This window comes from Heterodontus francisci, chromosome 1, assembly GCF_036365525.1.
Source record: "Heterodontus francisci isolate sHetFra1 chromosome 1, sHetFra1.hap1, whole genome shotgun sequence".
Classification (NCBI taxonomy): domain Eukaryota; kingdom Metazoa; phylum Chordata; class Chondrichthyes; order Heterodontiformes; family Heterodontidae; genus Heterodontus; species Heterodontus francisci.
The window spans coordinates 282772416-282798581 of record NC_090371.1 but is presented as its reverse complement, the minus strand read 5'-3'; the positions used below and the strand labels follow the sequence as shown (position 1 = coordinate 282798581).

At 46.5% G+C, this 26166-nt stretch overlaps 1 protein-coding gene across 3 annotated transcripts in view; it reads left to right on the top strand.

Annotated features, from left to right (window-relative positions):
* The window catches only part of arhgef38 (Rho guanine nucleotide exchange factor (GEF) 38), a 128335-nt gene that overhangs the window by 32012 nt on the left and 70157 nt on the right, over window positions 1-26166 (top strand). For 2 of the 3 annotated variants that reach the window (XM_068046458.1, XM_068046486.1), the window contains exon 1: window positions 8022-8227. The exons of the other annotated variant lie outside the window; for it this stretch is intronic. In XM_068046458.1, the coding sequence (XP_067902559.1) occupies window positions 8026-8227 (202 nt within the window). In that variant the 5' untranslated portion in view covers window positions 8022-8025. Of the gene's footprint in view, window positions 1-8021; window positions 8228-26166 lie in introns of those variants that run through there. 3 annotated transcript variants of the gene reach the window in all.

Genomic DNA, 26166 nt, shown 5'->3' with positions numbered 1-26166 from the left:
GACAATGATGGGGGAAGATCACGTTACAAAGGTAACTGCAGACAAAGAGGTGCCAATCATTTAATTTCCTATCTCATTCTCTCTTGTCTTGTCCCAACACTGCAAACATTATGTAAAGTACTGCAGTTAACATCTCATTCTCCCCAAACCCCTCAAGACTCTTCACTCTTGTCAGCTGTTGTCTTCCACAGCAGTAGATTTCTTATATTTTGTTTTCCTGTTTACCTTCAAAGAGTTGTGGTGCATCCTGTCCCAAAGTGGCCCAATTTTAGAATTCTCATCCTTGCATTCAAATCCCCTCATGGCCCTCCCACCGCCAAACCCCCCTCCACCACCCCACCCGCTCCCACCCCACCCCCGCTCCCACACCACCCCCGCCATCTCTATAACCTCCTTGAGCCTTACAACACTCCGAGATCTCTGTGCTCCTCCTTCATTTCTGACCTCTTGCACATCCTCGTTTGTCATCATGCCAACATTGGAGGCTGAGGCCCCTCATCACAGTAAAACGACCCAATGGGACTTCACAGAAGCATAATCAGACAGACATTGACACCAAGCCAAAGGTGACATTAGAACACATAATCAAAGCTTGGTCAAAGAGGTAGGTTTTAAGCAGCATCTTAGAGTAAGAGAGAGGGAGAGAGGGTTGAGGAGGTTTAGGGAGGGAATTCGAGGGCATGGGGCCCAGGCAGCAGAAGGCGTGGCCATCAATGGTGGAGCAATTAAAATCCGGAGGCACAAGAGGCCAGAATTAGAGGAGTGCAGAGATCTCAGAGAGATCCTATTGTCTTCAGGGATTGGCTGCCCGTTTAAGATCCCTCCCCTTTCTTCAGATGCCATTCACTCCCACTCCCCACCCCCACTCCCACTCCCCACTCCCACTCCCCACTTCCCACTCCCCCCTTCCCACTCCCCACTCCCCACTCCCACTGCCCACTCCCACTCCCCACTTCCCACTCCCACTCCCCAGTCCCCACTCCCACTCCCCACCCCCACTCCCACTCCCCACTCCCACTCCCCACTTCCCACTCCCCACTCCGCACTCCCACTCCCCACTCCCCACTCCCTCTCCCCACTCCTCACTCTTACTCACCACTCCCCACTCCCACTCCCCACTCCCCACTCCTCACTCCCCACTCCCACTCCCCACTGCCACTCCCCACCAACTCCCCACTCCCCACTCCCACTCCCCACTCCCACTCCCCACTCCCACTCCCCCGTCCCCACTCTTACTCCCCACTCCCCGCTTCCCACTCCCCACTCCGCATTCCCCACTCCCACTCCCCACTGCCCACTCCTCACTCCTCACTCCCACTCCCCACTCCCCACTCCCCACTCCCACTCCCCACTTCCCACTCCCCACTCTGCATTCCCCACTCCCACTGCCCACTCCTCACTCCTCACTCCCACTCCCCACTCCCCACTCCCACTCCCCACTCCCACTCCCCACTCCCCACTTCCCACTCCCCACTCTGCATTCCCCACTCCCACCCCCAACTGCCCACTCCTCACTCCCACTCCCCACTCCCCACTCCCCACTCCCACTCCCCACTCCCCACTCCCTCTCCCCACTGCCACTCCCCACCGACTCCCACTCCCCACTCCCACTCCCCACTCCCACTCCCACTCCCACTCCCTCTCCCCCCTCCCCACTCTTACTCCCCACTCCCCACTTCCCACACCCCACTCCCTCTCCTCACTCCCCACTCCCACTCCCACTCCACACTCCTCACTCCCCACTCCCACTCCCCATTCTCCACTCCCCACTCCCTCTCCCCACCGACTCCCCACTCCCACTCCCATTCTCCACTCCCCACTCCCACTCCCACTCCAAATCCCCACTCCCCAATCCCACTCCCCATTCCCACTCCCCATTCCCCTCTCCTCACTCCCCACTCCCCCAGCCTGAACAGAATAAATTAGTCCAGAGTGTTACAGTGTCAGAAAAGTGAACAGAAGTTCTGACCTGTTGCAACACCACCTAAGAAATTTCCAGCCAATACATTTTAAATCCAGACACCCGTTCATTTACTTTCAGCTCAAGTTATTGATGTGCTCAATGCTGTGTTGGTTTAGGATTTGGAAAGAATGAACTTCGTGCCTTATACACCTCAGGACATTTCAAAGTGCTTTACAACCAATGAAGTACTTTTGAAGTGTGGTCACTGTTGTTCTTTTTTTATTTCCAAAATATACTTTATTCATAAAAATCTGTAAAAATTACATTTCCATACAGTTTAAAACAGCACCAAGTCAAAAAATACGAACAGTACAAAGGTGATCAGTTTCCTTCAATACAATCATGAGTTGCCTCACAACCCTTCCGTTTCATTGTCATGCCATATACATTTTTACATTTACAGCACACAAAATTTTCCCAATACAGTTCGAGGGGTTTCCCATGGATCCAGCCCCTCAGTTCAGCTTGGTGGGGGGACCTTACACTGTGGTCTTTCCTCATTGAGCCTTTGCTGCGGCTGCCCCAAGCTTTAGTGCGTCCCTCAGCACGTAGTCCTGGACCTTGGAATGTGCCAGTCTGCAACATTCGGTCGTGGACAACTCTTTGCGCTGGAAGACCAGCAAGTTTCGGGCAGACCAAAGGACGTCTTTCACCGAATTGATAGTCCTCCAGCAGCAGTTGATGTTTGTCTCGGTGTGCGTCCCTGGGAACAGCCCGTAGAGCACAGACTCCTGTGTTACAGAGCTGCTTGGGATGAACCTCGACAAAAACCACTGCATCTCTTTCCACACCTGCTTTGCAAAGGCACATTCCAGAAGGAGGTGGGCAACTGTCTCTTCCCCACCACAGCCACCTCAAGGGCAGCGAGTGGAGGGGGCGAGACTCCAGGCATGCAGGAAGGATCTGACAGGGAGGGACCTTCTCACCACCAGCCAAGCTACTTGGTGCTTGTTGGAAAGTTCTGGTGATGAGGCATTCTGCCAAATTACTTTGGCAGTCTGCTCGGGGAACCATCTGACAGGATCCACCATCTCCTTTTCCCATAGGGCTTTGAGGACATTCTGTGCAGACTACTGCCTGATGGATCGGTGGTCAAAGGTGTTTATCTGCACAAACATGTCCACGAAGGATAGGTGGTACAGCAAGGTCCAATTGGATGGAGCGTTCCACGGCAATGTGGCCAGACCCATCCTTCGCAACACCGGGGTCAGATAGAACCTCTGCATGTGGTGACCCTTGGTGTTTACGTACTGGGGCTCCACACACAGCTTGATGCAGCTGCACATGAAGGTGGTCATCAGGATGAGGGCAATGTTGGGTACATTTTTCTGCCCTTATCCAGAGGTTTGAACATCGTGTCCTTCCGGACCCGGTCCATTTTGCATCTCCAGATAAAGCAGAAAATGGCTTGGGTGACCGTCACGGCGCAGGAGTGGGGTATGGGCCAGACCTGTGCCACGTACAGCAACAACGTGATCACCTCGCACTTGATGACCAGGTTCTTACCCACAATGGAGAGAGATCGCTGCTCCCACATGCTGAGTTTATGGTGTACCCTGGCTACTCGTTCCTCCCAGGTTTTGGTGCACGCCCCGACCCTTCTGAACCATATCCCCAGCACCTTCAGGTAGTCTGACCTGACAGTGAAGGGGACAAGGGATCAGTCAGCCCAGTTCCCAAAGAACATGGCCTCGCTCTTGCCGCAATTTACTTTGGCTCCCGAGGCTAGTTCGAACTGGTCGCAGATGCTCATCAGTCTGCGAACGGACAGCGGATCCGAACAGAAGACGGCGACTTCATCCATGTACAGGGAGGTTTTAACCTGAGTGCCTCCACTGCCTGGGATTGTCACCCCTCTTATGCTCGCATCCTTCCTAATAGACTCAGCAAAGGGTTCAATACAGCAAACAAACAAGACCGGGGAGAGAGGACAGCCCTGTCTGACTCCAGATTGGATCGGGAAACTTTCCGATTCCCACCCATTGATTGAGACTGCGCTACTGATGTTTGTGTAGAGCAGTTTGATCCAAATGCAGATTCCCTCCCCAAACCCCTTTTTGGAAAGCACGTCCATCATGTAGGTGTGGTCACTGTTGTAATGTAGGAAACAGTAGCAAGCAACTTGCGCACAGCAAGCTCCCACAAACAGCAATGCGATATATGCACATCATCCATTTCTTAGTGATGTTGGTTGAGGGATAAATATTGGCCAGAACACCAGGGAGAAGGTCACTGCACTTCTGCTGTACAGAACTTTAGTTAGGCCACACTTGGAATATTGCGTGCAATTCTGGTCGCCACAGTACCAGAAGGACGTGGAGGCTTTGGAGAGGGTACAGAGGAGGTTTACCAGGATGTTGCCTGGTCTGGAGGGCATTAGTTATGAGGAGAGGTTGGATAAACTCGGATTGTTTTCACTGGAACGACGGAGGTGGAGGGGCGACATGATAGAGGTTTACAAAGTTATGAGTGGCATGGACAGAGTGGATAGTCAGAAGCTTTTTCCCAGGGTGAAAGAGTCAGTTACTAGGGGACATAGGTTCAAGGTGAGAGGGGCAAAGTTTAGAGGGGATGTGCGAGGCAAGTTCTTTACACAGAGGGTGGTGAGTGCCTGGAACTTGTTGCCGGGGGAGGTGGTGGAAGCAGGTACAATAGTGACGTTGAAGAGGCGTCTTGACAAATACATGAATAGGATGGGGATAGAGGGATACGGTCCCCGGAAGTGCAGAAGGTTTTAGTTTAGGCAGGCATCAAGATCGGCGCAGGCTTGGAGGGCCGAATGGCCTGTTCCTGTGCTGTACTGTTCTTTGTTCTTTGTTCTTTGAAATAGATCCATTGGATTTTTTGTGTCCACCCAAGAGGGCAGATGGGGCATCTGTTTAAAATCTCATCCAAAAGACAGCACCTTCAACAGTGCAGCACTCCCTCAGTACTGCGCTGGGAGCATCAGGCCTAACTTTGGGATTGTGTTGCACTCCAAGGACTTGAATCCACAACCTTCTGATTCCGAGACAAGAGTGCTACTAACTCAGCTCAGGCACTCAGGAGCAGCTCTGTTTGCAAACCTCTAGGTCTATACAATTCAAACAAACTGAACCAGCAAATGAGAATTATAAGTGCAAATTCAGGGAGTAGCTGAGCCAGGTTGACTGAGGAGGTCGAATTAACCTGTGCAAATCCATTCATTAAGCCAACAATGTTTCAATTCTACAGATTAGTTTAAGCACACAGCTTCATTGTCTCACTAATTCTTCCCAGCCATTTCCTTACTGAGGTCATCTACATTTATTATTTAACCCTTTTTAAATGAACAAAGATACTGAAATAGAAAGACGCTGATGTTAATGATTGATTTGGCTTTAAGGAAGCAAGAACTTGCATTTCTATAGCACCTTTCAGCACCTCAGGATGTCCCAAAGCACTTCACAGCCAATTAAATAACTTTCAAAGTCACTATGTGGGAAAAAGCACTGGTGAGGTGTTCTTTGGAGCCCTGAGTACTTTTTAAACATGTTGGAAGTTGACAGTAACACTCATGACTGTGCTTATCATATATATCCAGGTAGATATTAGTGTAAAGCATGGTGTTCAAGTCCTTTAACTCAATTGCACTACACCTTGCACTAATTCTATGCAGTTACTTATATGACTATTAACAACAACTTGCATTTATATAGCGCCTTTAATGTAGTAAAACATCCCAAAGCGCTTCACAGGAGTGATTACCAAGTAAATGTGACAACAAGCCACACGAGATTAGGACAGGTGACCAAAAGCTTCGTCAAAGTGGTAGGTTTCAAGGAGTGTCTTAAAGGAGGAGAGAGGCAGAGAGATTTAGGTAGGGAAATCCAGAGCTTAAGGTGTAGGCAGCTGAAGGCATTTCTGCCAATGGTGGGGTGATGTTAAGTCAATAAATTGTTCTTTTTTAGCTTTTTTTTAAACACAGATGTTTGACCCTTTTAAACAGAAGTAACTGACGTAAATTATTATATACACAGAGAATGAGAGAGAGAGATGTGCATTACATCAATGAGCCCGGAAGCAGTTCCTCAGCATTTGAATATTTTGAACTTATAGAATCATAGAATCATACAGCACCTAAGGAGGCCATTCAGCCCATTGTGTCTGTGCTGGTGCTTTGAAAGAGCTATCTAATTAGTCCCTGTTCCCTTGCTGTTTCCCTACAGTTCTGCAAAATTTTCCTTTTAAAAAATTTATCCAATTCCCTTTTGAAAGTTACTATTGAATCTGCTTCCACTGCCCTTTCAGGCAGCGAATTCCAGATCACTGTCTGAAATATGTTTCCTCGTTTCACCTCTGGTTCTTTTACTAATTTGTGGTGTTCCCCAAGGATCAGTACTGGGACCAATGCTTTTTTGATGTATATAAATGACTAGGTAATACAGAGAAAAATGTCAAAATTTGCCAATGATACCAAACTTGGAGGACTGGCAAACTGTGAGGATGATACAGATTAAAGGCCTGCTCGGGTCTGCAAAAGAAAACCCAACCTGAGCCCGACAGAACAACATCCAACCCGAGCCCGACCCGGCCTGAGTCCTTCCACTTTTTCCCGCGCCCGACCCAACCCGACCCGACCATCAGTTAATTTACCTTCCGTTTTTCACTTTGTCGCTGATCTTCTCAAGCTTAAAATAACTGTAACGAAACCACCTTTTGAGTCCAAAAATTAAATTAACATTGGAGCCACTTACCTGTGATAGAGCGAGTCTGACCCGGCCCGACCCGAGCCCGAATGCTGGACCCGGAAGTGCAACTTGAACCCGACATGTATCATCGGGTCCCGTTGGGTTTGGGTCGGGCAGCCAGTCTTTAATACAAATCAACTGCAACAGGCCATAGATAGGTTAGTGGAATGGGCAGACAAATGGCAGATGGAATTTAATACAGAGAAGTGGGAGGTGATGCATTTTAGCAGAAAGGATAGGGAGAGGTAATATGGACTTAATGGCACAGTTCTAAAGACTGTGCAGGAACAGAGGAACCTAGGCGTGCATGTGTATCGATCTTTAAAGTGGCAGGACATATTGAGAGTATTTAGTAAAGTATATGGGATCTTATACTTTATATATGGAGGCATTGAGTACAAAAGCAGGAAGTTATGCTGAACCTTTATAAAGCTCTGGTTAGGCCCCAGCTAGAGTATTGGGTCCAGTCCTGGTCACCACACTTTAGGAAGGATAGGAGAGTCCTTGAGAGGTGCAGAGGGGATTTACCAGAATGGTTCCAGGGATGGGGGGATTTCAGTTACAAGGTTAGGTTGGAAAAGCTGGGGTTGTTCTCCCTGGAGTAAAGGAGATTGAGGGGAGATTTGATAGAGGTGTACAAGATTGTGACAGGCTTAGATAAGTTAGACAAAGAAAAATTGTTCCCATTAACTGTTAGTACAAAGACTGGGGGACACAGATTGAAGGTTTTAGGTGAGAGATGTGGGGGAGGGGAGGATGTGAGGACGAACTGTTTTAGTCAGCAAGTGGTAATGACCTGAAACTCTCTGCCTACGAGGGTGGTGGAAGTGGATACGATTAACCATTTCAAAACGAACTTGGGTGGGCACTTGAGGGATATAAACTTGTAGGGCTGCAGGGATAGAGCAGGAGAATAGGACTGACTGGATTGCTCTACAGAGAGCTGGCATGGACTTGATGGGCCGAATGGTCTCCTTCTGTGCCGTTATGACTGTGACTGTGTCCTCTGGTTACCGACCCTCCTGCCACTGGAAACTGTTTCTCTCTATTCATCAAAAGCCTGCATTATTTTGCACGCCTCTAGTTCAAAACTTTTTCTAAGGACACATTTCCTCTAACTGCATGACATTTTGATTTGTAGGTGTGTAATATACAAATTCGAGATTGCAACAGGCGGATTGTTCCTGTATTAAAATAACAGGCAGGGAGAGAAGTGAGCAGTAGATGAGATTAGGTGCAGTTTGCACAGGTTGCTTTGTAGGTGGGTGTCCGGACACTGGGAGGAGTCTCTTGGATCAGCGGTTGCAGCAGGTATACACTCCGGGCTTTCCTCACCCCAACGGCGGCAGGGCAATGGAGAGCAAGGAGCCCTCCAGCCTTCCTGGTGCCAATGGCAAGCGGAGGAACCTGGGCTTCTTCAAACCCAGGCTGTACCTGGAGCGGCGCCGGACCGACACCATCATCGCTGAGAATGCAGCCGTCAGCGAGGAGGAGAAAAGCAGCACTCTGCGGAGGAGTCAGTCTGATCGCACAGAGTACAGTCACAAACTGAAAGGTGAGAGTTGGGGGGAGGGCATGGAGATGGAGGGATGAGGGAGGGAGAAGGAGAGAGAGGGGGAGAATGGAGGAGGGGGAAGGAGGAGGCAAGAGTAGGGGGAATAGTCAACCAACCACATTAAAATATTCCCCCCTAAGGTTTCAAATGTCAGCTTGGCTCAGTTTCCAGCAGCTCTGAGTTTCAAGGTCATATGTTCTGGGATCTGAGCCATTAATGTAGACTGACACTGTGGGAGAGGGAAACTGCAGTCAACCCAGACACAACTTCTCCACCTGAAACTGAAGGCTCGTCCATTCTAGACCTCACCTGAGTCTTGTTACATTGACTTCAATGGATTGGTTCAGTGGGCCAATGGGATCTGCCGGGTGCAGAGATTAAAACCAACTCCAGTTGTCTTTTGGGTGAAATGTAGGGAAGTACAGGGCTGGGTAAGACCCCCGTGGAATATCCGAGCTCACGCCAAGTTTTGTTCTCCCATCACCCCGCTGTGCTCGCTGACCTACGTTGGCTCGCGGTCCAGCAACACCGCATTTTTAAAACTCCCATCCTTGTGTTCAAATCCCTCCCTGGCCTCGCCCCTCCCTATGTCTGGAACCTCCTCCAGCCCTACAACCCTCTGAGGTTTCTGCGCTCCTTCAAATCTGGCCTCTTGTATATCCCCAAATTTCATCGCTCCACCATTGGTGGCCGTGCCTTCAGCTTGCTAGGCCCTAACCCTCTGGAATTCCCTCCCTAAACCTCTCTGTCTCTCCATCTCTCTCTCCTTTAAGATGCTCCTTAAAAACCAAGCTTTTGGTCACCTGTCCTAACACCTCGGGGTCAGATTTGTGGCTGTTAATGCTCCTGTGAAGCACCTTGGGATGTTTTCCTACGTTAAAGGCACTGTATAAATACAGATTGTTGTTGCTTGTCCTGGTCCCGGTTACAGCGAGAACTCTCCGTCCGTCTGTTTAAAGTGGGTAAATAAGGTACATGGCACAGCTGGAGAACAAAGAGTTCTTCCAATTTCCTGACCAACATTCCTTGCCGTGTTTGTGGGGTCTTGATGATTGCTTTTCAGAAATTATTCTTTTGGTTATGAAGATGTAATGTAATTTTCAAGATGTAATGAGGCAGTACACAACTGCATTAACAAATGCAAATATTTTCTTTAAAAAATATAAATATGAATTTGCATTATTGAAACGATGTTCTTTTGTATAAGTGAAATGTACAGCAATTGATGGTTCATTGGACCTTCTCCACAGTGTATAAGAATGCCTTGAAGGCAGGGCAATATTTGCATTTGTTAATGACCATTCATATCTTTTCAATTTATTTGTTGTTTTTAATCCTAAACTTGATTTATAAAAACCTCAAATTATTTCTTAAAAACTATTTGGTGTTGAACTTTGGAAAGTGGTTTACAATTCAGACTCGTAGCTTGTGCTCCAACTGCTTTTGACTGTGTATGCTTCCATGTACATTACATATTCCTGACTGAATGTCGAGAGTTTAATGCACCCCGACAGCAGTGAAATGAAGCCCAACCTGAACTGTGACCAGTCTTTCAGGTAGTTTCAATTATTAGCCGTTTCTGGTCATTCCTTCTTTTCGAGGTAGGTGTGAGCTGGATTTCTACAAGTTTGTAGAACTGTGATTCTGTAATTTGTAGCTAGGTTACCTACAGGTGCAACAGAGGGTTAAGCATGAGCTCATGCTCTGATGAATCATTGTGTAATCAGAGCCTGGTCTTGACTCAGGTACATCCCATATCATAAGCATATTGTGATCTACCTCAGCCAACAGGTGCATAGCTGAGGACATGATGTAATGTGTTAACAGTTCCCAGTGAACAGGTGAGTGCTGCATTCTCCAAAGCTCAAAGATGCCTGATTTACCAGGAAACAGCAAATTCATGGTTTAACCAGCAGGCAGTTCAGAAATGTTATGATAATGAAGAGCACCCATTATTCAGAGTATTCTACAGTGGAATTTCCCTACAGTTTTCAGGTGGTTGCTGAATTTGTTTTACAGGGTCAGTGGCTGGAGCTAAGTTATAAAATTAAGCTCTTTTTAACTTAACTTTTTATTCTTAATAATGCGAATGAATTATTTGTGTTTAGAATCATAGGAGCCGAAAAAAAAAATCAGGTTAAACAATAAACCATTCAGCAATGAAGCAATTCACGGTTCAACCAAAGTTATACCAGCATCTGCTTGTCAAGGGTGACCTGTGTGAGTGATCTGCATCATAGCTGCCCTTCACAAGGTGTATATTGCAATCTGTCACATGCTGGTGCAATCTATTGTGTGGGAACACAGAATCAGCCCGATTTAAAATACAAAAATACAAAACTTGTTCGAACAAAATCAAACTAGACAACATCATAACAACATTTACATTTATATAGTGCCTTTAATGTAGTAAGACATCCAAAAGTACTTCACAGGACCATTATCAAACACATTTTGATAGTGAGCCACATAAGGAGATATTTTGGACAGGTGACTAACAGAGTACCTAGTAGGCCCAGGTAGCTGAAGGAACTGCTGCCAATAATGGAACAGTAGTAATCGGGGATGCGCTCAGCACCAGGAATGTAGGGCCGCAGAGATCTTGGAGGATTGTAAGGCTGTTGGAGGTTATAGCAGTAGGGAGGGGAAATCCCACAGAGGGATGTGAAATGAAGGGTGGGTATTTTAAAATTGAAATGTTGCTAGACCAGGAGCCAAAGTAGGTCAACAAGTACAGGGGTGATGAGTGAACAAGACTTTTGTGCAAGTTAGGATGTGGGTAGTAGAGCTTTGGATGAGTGTAAGTTTGTGGAAGGTGGAGCTTGGAGAAATCATCCAGGAGAACGTTAAAATAGTTGAGTCTGGAGTTAGCAAAGGCATTGATGAAGGTTTCAACTGCAGAGTAGCTGAGGCAGGGGCCGAGATAGATGATGTTACAGAGGTGGAAACAGGTGGTCTTGGAGAGGGTCTGGAATCTACTGTAATCTCTGCGTTTGTTACATCCAAGGTCTTTAGAAACTGTTAGCAAAGCTACGGTCATTGAAGTAAAAACGGAGCATGACACATGGGCGGCACAGTGGCGCAGTGGTTAGCACCGCTGCCTCACGGCTCCAGCGACCCAGGTTCAATTCTGGGGACTGCCTGTGTGGAGTTTGCAAGTTCTCCCTGTGTCTGCGTGGGTTTTCTCCGGGTGCTCCGGTTTCCTCCCACATGCCAAAGACTTGCTGGTTGATAGGTTAATTGGCCATTATAAATTGCCCCTAGGAAAGGTAGGTGGTAGGGAAATATAGGGACAGGTGGGGATGTGGTAGTAATGTGGAATTAGTGTAGGATTAGTATAAAAATGGGTGGTTGATGGTCGGCACAGACTCGGTGGGCCAAAGGGCCTGTTTCAGTGCTGTATCTCTAAACTAATCAAACTAAACCTCCACTATTAGCCTGTGTCTGAAGACCATCAAACTATTGAAACAATGAACCCAGGTCCATGATTATTTAGTTTTCATGGGAAAATAGAGGGAGTTCCAGAATTAGGTTTTCCAAAACACCAGGTTCCCAAGTGATGAAACTGGAATTTGTTTTTCTCAGTGCAAGGTAATGGCCTTGATCATGGCCCCTGTCTTGTGTATTCAGTGTTTAATAAATCTACTTTAGTCGATCTAGAATTTAGACCAGAAACAGCTTTCAATTCAAACAGACTGCCACCTCGCAACTACAATGACTCATGTGTAGTTTGTTGCTCGTTCTCCACATAATGCCAGGTGTCTGCCCAAACCAAAGGAAGAGGTGAATGGTCCACACCATGGACTCATTTCAGAGCTGTCACCTGTAGAACTTATGATTCAACAAGGTAGTTGGTGCCTGCATTTCCCCTCCCAGCCCTGTCTTGCCAAGATCTGTCAGAGCACACCTGACTGACGTAAGCATCTAGGATCAAGTTCAAACCTACAATGTCCTGACTGGGAGATGGGTACATTGACCTCTTTAGATGCAAGGGCCTCAATATTAACCACCCCCTCCTCTGGCCCACTCTGCCAGTCCACGTTGGGCAGGCGAAGGCCAAGGGGGAGAGTTAAACGTTACCCTAACCCACCTCGTGCCCATTGTTGTTTTTACAGCTTGGAATACTGGGCATGTCTCCTGTCCTAATATCTCCTCATGTGACACGGTGTCAAATTTTGTTTGATAATAGCTCCGGTGAAACATCTTGGAGCATTTTGTGAAGTTTAAGATGCTATATATGTGCAAGTTGTATAAGGATATGTTACTACCTTAGAGGCACTATATATAAAGGCAACTTGCTGTTGTCATTGTTAATTGACTTGGAAATAAAACTCAGTAACAGAACTAGGAATAAGTTATTCCTGCTAGTCCAGAAACTGATCTCCTCCTCCCCCAAAATACTGTGCGAAGGATAATCCCCTCAACAAAGTGTCATTAACTAAAGATCACCTTCCATACAGAAGGATTTAATTTTTTTGAAAATCTATTTGAGATGGGCACCCATTGACAAGAACACATCCATAATTTAATAACATTTGTTAGTAAAATATTCCTTTGATCAGTCATGCATTTTCAATTATGATTCCCCTATTAACAGTAATAGAAGTTTTTCCCCACCCAAGTAACCCATTGGAAAGCAAAGCAGTCCATCAACCACATGGGAAAGGGATTAATTTACGAGGTTAAACAGCTTTAATAACAACCTGATGGATTTGTGAGGTGTAGCAGATTAGTGAGGTAAACACGAACTAACTGAAAGCCTCGAGGCAGTAGCTGTCAATAACACCAGTGTAAAGCATGTCAGTATCAAAGGATGAAAACCTAAGAACATAAGAAATAGGAGCTGGAGCAGGTTATATAGCCCCTCGAGCCTGCTCCACCATTCAATCGGATCATGGCTAATCTTGTCTATCAAACTCCACTTTTCCACCCAATCCCCACATCCCCTGATTCCCTCGAGTACAAAAATCCATTGATTTCAGCTTTGAATATACTCAATGAGAATCCACAGCTCTCTGGGATAGAGAATTCCCAAGATTCAATACCCTCTAAGTGAAGAAATTTCTCTTCATCTCAGTTTTAAATAGCCGCCACCTTATCTGGAGACTCTAACCCCTAGTGCTGGACTCTGCAGCCAGGGGGGAAACAGCCTTATAGCATCTACTCTGTCAAGCTCTCTAAGAATTTATATTTTTCAATGAAACCACCGCTCATTCTTCCAAACTCTGCTTTTTTAAAAATTCATTCATGGGATGTGGGTGTCATTGGCCAGGCCAGCATTTATTGCCCATCCCTATTTGCCCTCGAGAAGGTGGTGGTGAACTGCCTTCTAGAACCGCTGCAATCCATGTGGGGTAGATACAACCACAGTGCTGTTAGGAAGGGGATTCCGGGATTTTGACCCAGTGACATGGAAGGAACGGCGATATAGTTCCAAGTCAGGATGGTGTGTGGTTTGGAGGGGAACTTGCAGGTGGTGGTGTTCCCATGCATTTGCCGCCCTTGTCCTTCTAGTTGGTAGAGGTCGCGGGTTTGGAAGGTACTGTCTAAGGAGCCTTGTTGCGTTGCTGCAGTGCATCTTGTAGATGGTACACACTGCTGCCACTGTGCATCGGTGGTGGAGGGAGTGAATGTTTGTAGATGGGGTGCCAATCAAGTGGCTTGCTATGTCCTGTATGGTGTCAAGCTTCTTGAGTGTTGTTGGAACTGCACCCATCCAGGCAAGTGGAGAGTATTCCATCACACTCCTGACTTGTGCCTTGTAGATGGTGGAAAGGCTTTGGGGAGTCAGGAGGTGAGTTACTCACCGCAGGATTCCTAGTCTCTGACCTGCTCTTGTAGCCATGGTATTTATATGGCTACTCCAGTTCAGTTTCTGGTCAATGGTAACCCCTAGGATGTTGATAGTGGGGAGTTCAGCGATGGCAATGCCATTGAATATCAAGGGGAGATGGTTAGATTCTCTCTTGTTGGAGATGGTCATTGCCTGGCACTTGTGTGGCATGCATGTTACTTGCCACTTATCAGCCCAAGCCTGGATATTGATTAGTTCTGGGCCAAAAATCAGATAAATTGTAACATGTTCTGCTCCCCTCGTATCCTGCTGCCACGCTACAGTAATAGGTTTTAGATTTGTCTGTAGATAAAATGATGATCAATCCCTAAGTGATGAAAGAAAGACATGCATTTATATAGTGCCGTTCACAACCACCAGATGTCTCCCAGCGCCTCACAGCCAATGAAGTACTTTTTAAAATGTAGACACTGTTGTAATGCAGGAAATGTGTCAGTCAGTATGCGCACAGCAAGCTTCCACAAACAGCAATGTAATAATCACCAGATGATCTGTTTTAGTGATGTTGGTTGAGGGATAAATATTGGCCAGGACACCAAAATAGTGCCATGGGATCTTTTGCATCCAACCACGCAAGCAGATGGGGCTTTGGTTTAACATCTCATCTGAAAGATAGCACCTCCGACAGTGCAGCACTCCCTCAGTACTGCACTGAGAGATTCACGATGAATAACAATTTTTATGTAGGAAATTGATGGAGGTTGTTAGGCTGGGTGAAGATTTTAAATGCATTCTCATAAATTGTATCAGCAGTGTTCCAAGTATTGTTTGTACAGAATGCTCTCTGTGCAAAACAGGAGGTCACTGACCCGAAACGTTAACTCTGCTTCTCTTTCCACAGATGCTGCCAGACCTGCTGAGTGGTTCCAGCATTTCTTGTTTTTAATCATTTGTTCAGTATTTTCATTAATCTGGTGCTTTGACCTTGACTTTCTTGCTCCCTGCCCACAGCTACTCAGCAGATGATAGATGCAGGCCTGGAACATCACAGTACAGCCAAGCCTATTCCTCGCAACTCCACACATGATTATTAACAGCACAGATTACTGGGTAGCAATCGGCAGTGGAAATACCAGTTTAACTTACTTTCCTTGGCTCAGAGTGCTGCTGCGTGCCGGCCTTGTCTCAGTGCATAGCATTCTGCTCCTCTCAGTTGGATTGTTTTGTCTGATGATGCTCCTCTGAAGCACCTTGGGAGGTTTTACTATGTTAAAGGCACTATATAAATGCACAATATTGCTGTTAAACCCCTACTCCAGAGACTTGTGTTCATAATCGAGGCTGACACCTCAAGGTGGTATTGAAGGAGTGCTGTGCCATCTTTCTGATGAGCCGATAACAGTGAGGTGTCATCAACCTTCTCAGGAGTATGTAAAAGCTCCCATAGCAGTATTTGAAGAAGAGTAAAGACGTTTTGCTGGCCAACAATTAGCCCTCAAACTCACTGCTGCCATGGGAACTTGCTGTGCGCAAGCTGGCTGTCGTATTTGCTGATTTTGTTTCCCCCCAAAAATATACTTTATTCATAAAAATCTGTAATAAATACATTACAAAGCAGCTCAAAACAGGACCAAGTTGACATTCCGGAAAGTGCAAAGGAAATCAGTTTTCTTCGATACATGAGTGAGTTTCCTCACAACCCTTCCATTCCATTTTACATGCCATATTTGGTGTATACAGCCCGAGGGGTTTCCCATGGATCCAGCCCCTCAGTTCACTTTGGCAGGAGGACCTTACACAGTGGTCTTTCCCCATTGAGCCTTTGCAGCGGCTGCCCCAAGCTTTAGTGCGTCCCTCAGCATGTAGTCCTGGACCTTGGAATGTGCCAGTCTGCAACACTCGGTCGTGGACAACTCGTTGCGCTGGAAGACCAACAAGTTTCGGGCAGACCAAAGGGCGTCTTTCACCGAATTGATGGTCCTCCAGCCACAGTTGATGTTTGTCTCGGTGTGCGTCCCTGGGAACAGCCCGTAGAGCACAGACTCCTGTGTTACAGAGCTGCTTGGGATGAACCTTGACAAAAACCACTGCATCTCTTTCCACACCTGCTTTGCAAAGGCACATTCCAGGAGGAGGTGGGCACCAGTCTCTTCCCCACCACAGCCACCTCGAGGGCAGTGTGTGGAGGGGGCGAGACTCTGGGTGTGCAGGAAGGATCTGACGGGGAGGGCTCTTCTCACCACCAGCCAAGCTACATCTTGGTGCTTGTTGGAAAGTTCTGGTGATGAGGCATTCTGCCAAATTACTTTGGCAGTCTGCTCGGAGAACCATCCGACAGGATCCACCATCTCCTTTTCCCATAGGGCCTTGAGGACATTCCGTGCAGACTACTGCCTGATGGATTGGTGGTCAAAGGTTGTTTTCTGCACAAACTTTCCCACGAAGGATAGGTGGTACAGCAAGGTCCAACTGGATGGAGCATTCCACGGCAATGTGGCCAGACCTATCCTTCACAACCCCGGGGACAGATAGAACCTCAGCATGTGGTGACCCTTGGTGTTTGCGTACTGGGGCTCTACACACAGCTTGATGCAGCCGCACACAAAGGTGGTCATCAGGATGAGGGCAACGTTGGGTACATCTTTTCCGCCTTTATCCAGAGGTTTGAACATTGTGTCCCTCTAGACCATTTTGCATCTCCAGATAAAGCAGAAAATGGCTCGGGTGACCGCCATGGCACAGGAGTGGGGCATGGGCCAGACCTGCGCCACATACAGCAACATGAGCGCCTCACACCTGATGACCAGGTTCTTACCCACAATGGAAAGAGAACACTGCTCCCACATGCTCAGTTTATGGTGTATCATGGCTACTAACTCCTTCCAGGTTTTGGCGCACGCCTCGACCCTTCCGAACCATATAATCAGCACCTTCAGGTAGTCTGACCGGACGGTGAAGGGGACAAGGGATCGATCAGCTCAGTTTGCCAATAAGACAACAGTGAATTTTTTTATTCATTATGGGATGTGGGCATCACTGGCAAGGCCAGCACATATTGCCCATTCCTACTTGTCTTGCAAAGGTGGTGGTGAACCTACTCCCACAATGGTGTTAGGGAAGGAGTTCTAGGATTTTGACCCAGCAACAGTGAAGGAACGGCGATATAGTTCCAAGTCAGGATGATGTGTGACTTGGAGGGGAACTTGCAGGTGGTGGTGTTCCCATGCAACTGCTGCTCTTGTCCTTCTAAAGGAAAGATTCGCATTTAATTAATGCCTTTCACGATGTCCTAAAGAGCTTCACAGCCAATGAAGAAGTTTTGAAGAGCAGTCACTGTTGTAATATAAAGAAACAGTAGCCAATTTGTACACAGCAAGATCCCACAGCAGCAATGTGATCATGACCACATGATTTGTTTTTGTGATATTGATTAAGGGGTAAATACTGGCCTGGACAACAAGGAGAACTCCCCCCGCTCTTCTTCAAATTAGTGCCATGGGATCTTTGAAGTCCAATCTGAGGACAGATGGAGCCTTGGTTTAATGTCTCATCTGATAGACGGCACCTCCAACAGTGCCGCACTCCCCCAGTACTACACTGGAGTGTCAGCCTAGATTTTTGTGCTTACATTTCTGGGCTGTCACTTGAACCCACAGCCTTCTGACTCTGACGAGAGTGCTACCCAGCGAGCTACAGCTGATACTAGTCATAGAGTTGGTGAGGTCACTGGTTTTGGGAGGTGCTGTCAAAGAAGCCTTGGCAAGTGCTTCTTGTAGATGGTACACATTTCAATATACTTTCAAAAAAGTCTTTAATTGGCTCTGAAGTGCTTTGGGACATCTTGAGGTCATGAAAAAGTATTATCTAAATGCAAGTCCTTTGCCACAGTTAGTCAACAAAACTAATTGTATTGTTTCTCTTTCCACATAACTGCGACTTCCTGCTCTACAGAGCTCACCATATAAACTGTCAGGTACTTCCCTGAAGCCTTTTGTTGTTATGGAAAATATGTAGCAGGGAATGAAGTCCTTTTAATTTTCAGTGAGGTGTGGCAAGTTCATTTTCTTCCACTTTCGAATGTTGCAAAATCTAGCTGCCTCCTACAATCCAGTCATTGTACTGGAATGCAGTTAATTTCAAGTGTTTTGAATTACATGCTATGTAGAGTTTGTGGTTGAATATATTATGTTAGTAATGTCACAAAGACTAGTGAGGCAGAGACTGGAACATAATTTAAAAGAGAATTGGATAAGCGTTTGAAGAGGAGAATATGAAGAAAAGATAGGGAAGTAAGATTGGAGTAGGTCCCTCTTATTGAACAGCTAGCAATAACAACATGCATTTATATAGCGGCTTTTATGTCCACCTGCGAGAGCTGACTGAGCCTCAGTTTAATATTTCATCTGAAAGACGGTACCTCTGACAGTGCAGCACTCTGTCAACTTGGACATATGCTCAAGTTGAAATATTCTTTATCGCTGACTGTTTCATCAGCAACAATTTAAAATCTAAACATTTTATTGCACAAAAATCTTCATGACAAGGAAGTGTTCTTCAATAGGATGAATATTCTTCATTAGATTGCCATGTTCGTCTCAATAACATAACAGCATGTGACCTGTATGATATCTATTAAACAGGAAACTAGTTATTGGACTTGAGTTTTTAGCGATAGAAGTGTAGAGAAAGTATCATTTATCTTTACTGCCATTCCAGGGATCTGACCACATAATCTATGCTGACACTCCCATGCCATTTACCGAGGGAGTGCTGCATTGTCGGAGGTGCTGTTTTCAGTTGAAACATTAAACCGAGGCCCCAACAGCGCTTACAGGTGGACATAAAAGATCCCATGGCCACTTTTTCAAAGAAGAGCGAGGGGAGTTCTCCCCCATGTTCTGGGATCAACATTTGTGCTTTAAGCAAGCTCACAAATAAGAGATTATCTGGCCGTTGCCACATTTGCTATCTGTGAGAACTTGCTGTGCATAAAGTGGCTGCTACATCTGCCTAACTTAACATCAGTGAGAACACATCAAAAACACAGTATTTCATCAGCTACAAGACGCTTTGGGACGTCCGGAGGATGTGCAAGTGACTAGATAAATACAAGTCTTTCTTTCTGAACACCACTAAATGTGAGCTGTTAGAGTTGTCAAATCCAACAAAGCAACGAGCTCACGAAAGCAATTTACCTGCCGCACATTCCATTTCTCACCTGTGGTCCTTCGCTTTTCCCTGCTACCAAAAAAAACTGGAAAACTTGCCACAGCTTCCTCCCCACCCATGTGTCAGTTGAGTCAACACAGTGGCGCAGTGGTTAGCCTCACAGCTCCAGCGACCTGGGTTCGATTCTGGGTACTGCCTGTGTGGAGTTTGCAGTTCTCCCTGTGACCGCGTGGGTTTCCGCTGGATGCTCCGGTTTCCTCCCACAGCCAAAGATTTGCAGGTAATAGGTAAATTGGCCATTGTAAATTGCCCCTAGTGGTAGGAGAATGGTGGGGATGTGGTAGAGAATATGGGATTAATGTAGGATTAGTATAAATGGGTGGTTGTTGGTCGGCACAGACTTGGTGGGCTGAAGGGCCTGTTTCAGTGCTGTATCTCTAAATAAATAAACTACACATCTTGAACTCCGAGGATAATGCTCGAGTCCGGCACTTCCAGCAGTGAGCAATGCTCAACGGAAGCGTGGGTCAGAGATCTGGGGATGTAACATTATTGAAATACTCAGCAGGTCAGGCGGCATCTGTGGAGAGAAAAACAGAGTTAACGTTTCACGTTTCTGTTTTTCTCACAGATGCTGCCTGACCTGCTGAGTACTTCCTGCATTTTCTATTTTTGTTTCAGATTTGCAGCATCTGCAGTATTTTGCTTTTGCATGCAATATTATAGCCCAATCTCCAACCAGTGCTCACTTTGAGTTTGATTACCTGCTGGAAGCTCAGAATCATCCCAAAGGAATGTTCTGTCATTTTCAGCTGTTGCCTAATGGCTTTCTGACTCTTGTGCTTCCCAGGAATAGCTGAGTAGATAGACGATCATGGTGTGCCCAGTGTTTTGTGTGCAGATTATTTGCATGTATTTGTTAATCTTACTTACATTCTTTGAACAAGAAGGACTTGGAAGCAGAGTTTACATATTCGACTGAATCCGTCTTCTTGTGATCTAATGTTGTTCTGTAAAATTCCTAGAAGGTTGGTTAAAGATGTTTACCTGTAAAGAACAGAGATGTCACGCAAGCTATTGAAAAACAGGAGATTAGCTGTAGGTGGAAAAGCTGTTTAAACCTGACTGCTGATCCAGCCAGGGAGCAATTGCAATCAGGCAGACTTTAAACTTCCTTCCCTGCTGGGTAAAGTTTCCAAACGACATTGAAAATTAGGAATTATGTTGGGGAGATTGGGAAAGTGTTGTCATCCTCTGTCCGTCTCTGGGAGCTGAGTTACTATCCAACTCAGCCTGATGGAATTAATATTCTCATTGTCTCTCTTCCTTTCTTTCTCTCCTTCTCTCTCTCTCACTCTTGGTTAAGTGTTAGTTGTGGTTCAGTGATAGCTCTCTGCCCTCTCAGTCAGAAGGATGTGAAACTCTGAGACTTCCGTTTGCAATCTGGGTTGACACTTTGGTACAGAGGGAGTGCTACACTGTCAGAAGTACTTGTTTTTGAGAAGTTTAGATGAATGTAAAAAGAAAATCCTCTTGGCCTATTTAAGGAAGGACAGGGCATTTCTCCTGGTGTCCTGTCCAACATTTATCCCCCAGTGTTAACTGCATGGTAATTGAGTGTTTAATTGTATTCAGGTACTGGGCATTAACTGGGGATTCACTTGTGCTCCTGTTTATAGGAGCAGACTGAAACTGTTAGGCTCTGTTCCATCCTTCACGGCCTGGCTATCGAGAGTAGAACAAACAGCACCAGGATTAACTGGTCATTTCTCTTGCGAGCATTTGTGGGTCTTTGCTGTGCACAATCAGGCTGCAATATCTGCTTGTGTAAAGACACTGAGGATGTGAAAGATGCTATATGACTGCAAATTTGTTCTTTCTTTAATGGCCGTGCGGGTCCTACAGGATGTGGATTTGAACAGCCTCAAACATAAGAGCATAAGAAATAGGAACAGGATTGGGCCGTACAGCCCATCGAGCCTGCTCCGACATTCAATAAGATCATGGCTGATCTCCTACATCAGCTGCACTTTCCCATCTATCCCTTGATTGCCTTAAAATATATCGATCTCAGCCTTGAATAATTCCACAGCTCTCTAGGGTAGAGAATTCCAAAGATCCACAAACCTCTGAGCAAAGAAAATTCTCTTCATCTTAGTCCTAAATGGCCACCCCCTTATCCTGAGAGTGTGACACTAGTTCTAGACTCACCAGCTCAGGGGAACAGCCTCTCAGTATCCACCCTGTCAAGCCCTCTAGGAATTTTATATATTTCAATGAAATTACCTCTCATTCTTCTAAACTCGAGAGAATATAGGCCCATTCTACTCAATATCTCCTCGTAGGATAGCCCTCTTACCCCAGGAATCTAGTAAACCTTTGTTGCAACCCCACTATGGCAAGTATATTCTTCCTTAGATAAGGATACCAAAACTGCACAAAATCTACGTCTTTTAGGGTACCTGAAGAAACTGCATACTGGAAGTACTGATGGGTCCCCTATGTAGCAAGAGGGTCTTTAGGAGAGGGATAGGGAAGGGGGGGAAGAGGAATGAGGGGAAACCTGAAAATGACTTGCAGCCACCTAGCCATCTCCCCTTGACATTCAACAGCATTACCATCGCTGAATCCCCCACTATCAACATCCTAGGGGCTACCATTGACCAGAAACTGAACTGGAGTAGCCATATTAATACCGTGGCTACAAGAGCAGGTCAGGGGCTAGGAATCCTGCAGCGAGTAACTCACCTCCTGACTCCCCAAAGCCTGTCCACCATCTACAAGGCACAAGTCAGGAGTGTGATGGAATACTCTCCACTTGCCTGGATGGGTGCAGCTCCAACAACAGTCAAGAAGCTCGACACCATCCAGGACAAAGCAGCCCGCTTGATTGGCACCCCATCTACAAACATTCACTCCCTCCACCATCGATGCACAGTGGCAGCAGTGTATACCGTCTACAAGATGCACTGCAGCGACGCACCAAGGCTCCTTAGACAGCACCTTCCAAACCCGCAACCTCTACCAACTAGAAGGACAAGGGCAGCAAATGCATGGGAACACCATCACCTGCAAGTTCCCCTCCAAGTCACACACTATCCTGACTTGGAACTATATCGCCGTTCCTTCACTGTCGCTGGGTCAAAATCCTGGAACTCCCTTCCTAACAGCACTGTGGGTGTACCTACCCCACATGGGCTGCAGCGGTTCAAGAAGGCAGCTCACCACCACCTTCTCAAGGGGGCAATTAGGGATGGGCAATAAATGCTGGCCTAGCCAGCGACGCCCACATCCCATGAATGAATAAAAAAAAGTTCTTTTACATCTTTAAAAGCCTACCCAATGCTGTAATGTGGCAATTTTTGAGCCTCAGCAACCTGTTCCCTTTAGCTTAAAGCTCTGATGCCTGAAAACCCAGGAATCCCAAAGAACCTCCTCATCCTTCATGTTGACATTAGGCCCTATTAGGGAGTAAGCCTGCACTGGGAGTGGTGGGGTGCCTTTGAGCCATGCCAACTGCTTAGACCAGGATATACCCATGCTCCCCCAGGTGCACAACTCTTACATAAGAAATAGGAGCTGGAGTCGGCCATTTGGCCCTTCGAGCCTACTCCGCCATTCAACAAGATCACGGCTGATCTTCTACCTCAACACCTTCCCGCATGAACCCTATATTCCTAAATTACCTAATACCCAAAAATATGTCGGCCTCTGTCTTGAATATACTGAATGACTGAGTATCCACAGCCCTCTGGAATAGAGAATTCCAAAGATTCACAACCCTCTGAGTGAAGAAATCTTTCCACATCTCAGTCCTAAATGGTCGACTCCTTATTCTGGCACTGTGACCCCATGTTCTAGATTCCCCAGCCAGGGAAACATTTTCTCAGTACCTACCCTGTCAAGCCTCTTAAGAATTTTAAATGTTTCAATTATATCACCTCTCATTCTTCTAAACCCCAGGGAATATACACCAAGTCTACTCAATATCTCCTTATAGGACAATCCCCTCATCCCAGAAAGCAGTCAAGTGAACCTTTGTTGCACTCCCTCTTGTTAGTCTTATCCAGTGTGGCGGGGGTCGGGTGTTCGGTCAGTGTGGCGGGTGGAGGGGATGAAAATAAGTTCCTTGTTGTTTTTTTTAAACTAGCAATAACTTTTTCGTGCCTGCCACACTATTAGATATCACTTGAGTGACACTACAGCGTCCCTGAAGTCCCCCGGCAAGTACTCCTCATCCCAGATGAGGATTATGAGATTGTGCAGCCGTGTCAGGAGTGTATTTCCGTCATGTTTCAGGATTTCGGTAGGGATTCTGTCAGCTTCTTTGTTCTTCAGCTGTTGAATGGCTTTTTCAACCTCACTCCAGACTAGGGTAGCACCGAGACCGAAGGGAGACAAGACCAATTGTAGCAACCGACAGAAGAATCTCCCTGCTGTCTGTCACAGGGAAGGTTATTGAAAGGATCCTCCTCAATCACCTCTTCCCAGTGGCTAAAGAGCTCCTTCCGCAGTCGCAATGCAGTTTTCACCCATCGAGACGCACAACAGACATGATCTTCACTGCACAGCAAATCCAAAGAAATTGCAGGGAACAACGCCAACTGCTGTACATGACCTTTGTCGACCTCACAAAACCTTTGACTCTATCAATCACGAAGGCTTATGGTGCATCCTGTTCAAATTTAGCTGCCCTCAGAAGTTTGTCACCATCCTCCGTCTACTCCATGATGACATACAAGCCCTGATCCTCAGCAACTGAACCACCACACCCTATCTCAGTTCAGACCGGGGTCACGCAAGGCTGTGTCATTGCACCAACCCTCTTCTCCATTTTCCTCGCTACAATGCTACACATCTCCAGCGAACTACCCACAGGCGTGGGGATAATCTACAGAACAGAGGAGAAACTGTTCAACCTACTTTTACGAGCAGGTGAGAAAGGAGTCTAGGTCTCCTCTCTCAGCCTTTTCCTGGTTTGGCCATAACAGGGTTTAATTCTTAAAACACAATGTTTTTAGCTTTCCCTCAGTGAGTCCTTGCTCACTGCTCTCTAGTTGTAAATGCAAAGAAATCAACCAGACAGGTCTTATCAGATCTAAAAAGGAAAGGTGTAAGTTTATTAACTTGAAAACTCTAACTCAGTTAAAACTACTAAGAATACATGGCGTGACCATGCTAGCATGCATACACGATAAACACACAAGCAAATAGATACAGAGGAGGAGAAAGAATTAAAAGGTGGGTTGGGGGGAAGGTTTGAAATAGTAGATGGAAATTCAGTTACTGGTTTTGGGTTGGATGTAAAGTCTTTAATTGAAGTTATGTCTTGCAGTTCTCATTGGGGCCCAGTGCACACTTATAAACGTGCTTCGCTGGTCATCTGTCTTGAGGCTTAAGTTACTTCTGTGGGTCCCTGGAACTTTGCATGAGAGAGAGAGAGAGAGAAAAGTTCAATTGCGTCTCTTCCAAAAGTGAGCACAATTCACTTAACTCCAGATTGGCCAGCAGGTTACTCATGTGACTAGCTCCTTGTTTGGAACAGCCTCGCCTGCGAGGTTTGTGGATTCCTCCAAGCTTACTCGACACTCTCAGTGGGGGGGGAGGGGGGGTGGAATGCTGGCTCTTACACATTCAATGACTCTCGAAGTCTCTTGATCATCACTATTGACAAAACCCATCTGGCTAATTGGAACAGGGAGTATCCCCATTGTCTTTCCATGCTACTGTCTTTTAGAGTGCAAATGTGCAGCCATGTTTTCAGCCACTGTTCTGTGGTCTTTTTAAAACAAGTTATGTTCAATGTCCAGGAAGTGTTTAAATATTGTTCCATGGGTGAAATTAATATATTTCCATCTGGCAGGTGTGGTTCCAGTCACACTACACTGCCTTCAATCCAAAACCAAAATAACTCCAACCTCAGTCGTCAAGCTTCAGTATACTGATGATGCTTGCGTGTGCACTCACTCTGAAACTGGGCTCCAGATCATTGTCGACTCCTTCTCTGAAGCATATGAGAAAACGGGTCTTTCACTACACATTTGGAAAATGAAGGTTCTCTTCCAACCAGTTCCCACAGTACAACACCTCCCCCCATCAATCAAGATCAATGGCGAGATCCTGGAAAATGTGGACTATTTTCCATATCTTGGGAACCTCCTCTCGGCGAAGGCAGACATAGACGACGAGGTTCATCATCGCCTTCAGTGTGCCAGCTCAGCCTTCGGCCGACTGAGGAAGAGAGTATTTGAGGATGAGGATCTCGAATCCGAGACTAAGATCATGGTTTATGGGGCAGCAGTGATCCCTGTTCTCCTATACACTTCAGAGACCTGGACAATCTACAGCAGGCACCTCCAAACACTGGAGAAGTATCATCAGAGGAGCCGTCGCAAGATCCTCCAAATCCTGTGACAAGAAAGGCGGCCCAACAGCAGCATCCTCTCCCAAACCAACCTGACCAGCATCGGGGCACTAATCACCCAAAACCAGCTCTGCTGGGCGGGACATGTCATTCACATGCCTGACACCAGACTCCTGAAGCAGCTGTTCTACTCAGAACTTGGTCGCGGCAGGAGACTCCCAGGAGGACAGTGGAAACACTTTAGAGAGATGTCCCCAAAGCATCCGTGAAGAGATCAGACATCCCCATCGACACGTGGGAGTCCCTGGCTTGTGACCTTCTTAGATGGAGAAAGCTCATTCGGGAAGGCATCATACACCTCGAGGGTCTTCATCGGGAACATGTGGAGGCGAAATCGAGGCATCGGAGGGAGCGCATAAACCTCCAAACTACTCATCTACCTGAACCTTCAAGCACCACCTGCCCCTCATGTGGCAAAGTCTGCAGATCACTCATTGGATTTATCAGCCATCTCAGAACCCATCGAACCAGAGTGGAAGCAAGTCATCCTTGATCCGAGGGACTGCCTAAGGAGAAGAAGGACTGACATCACAAAATCCAACTGGGATTTTG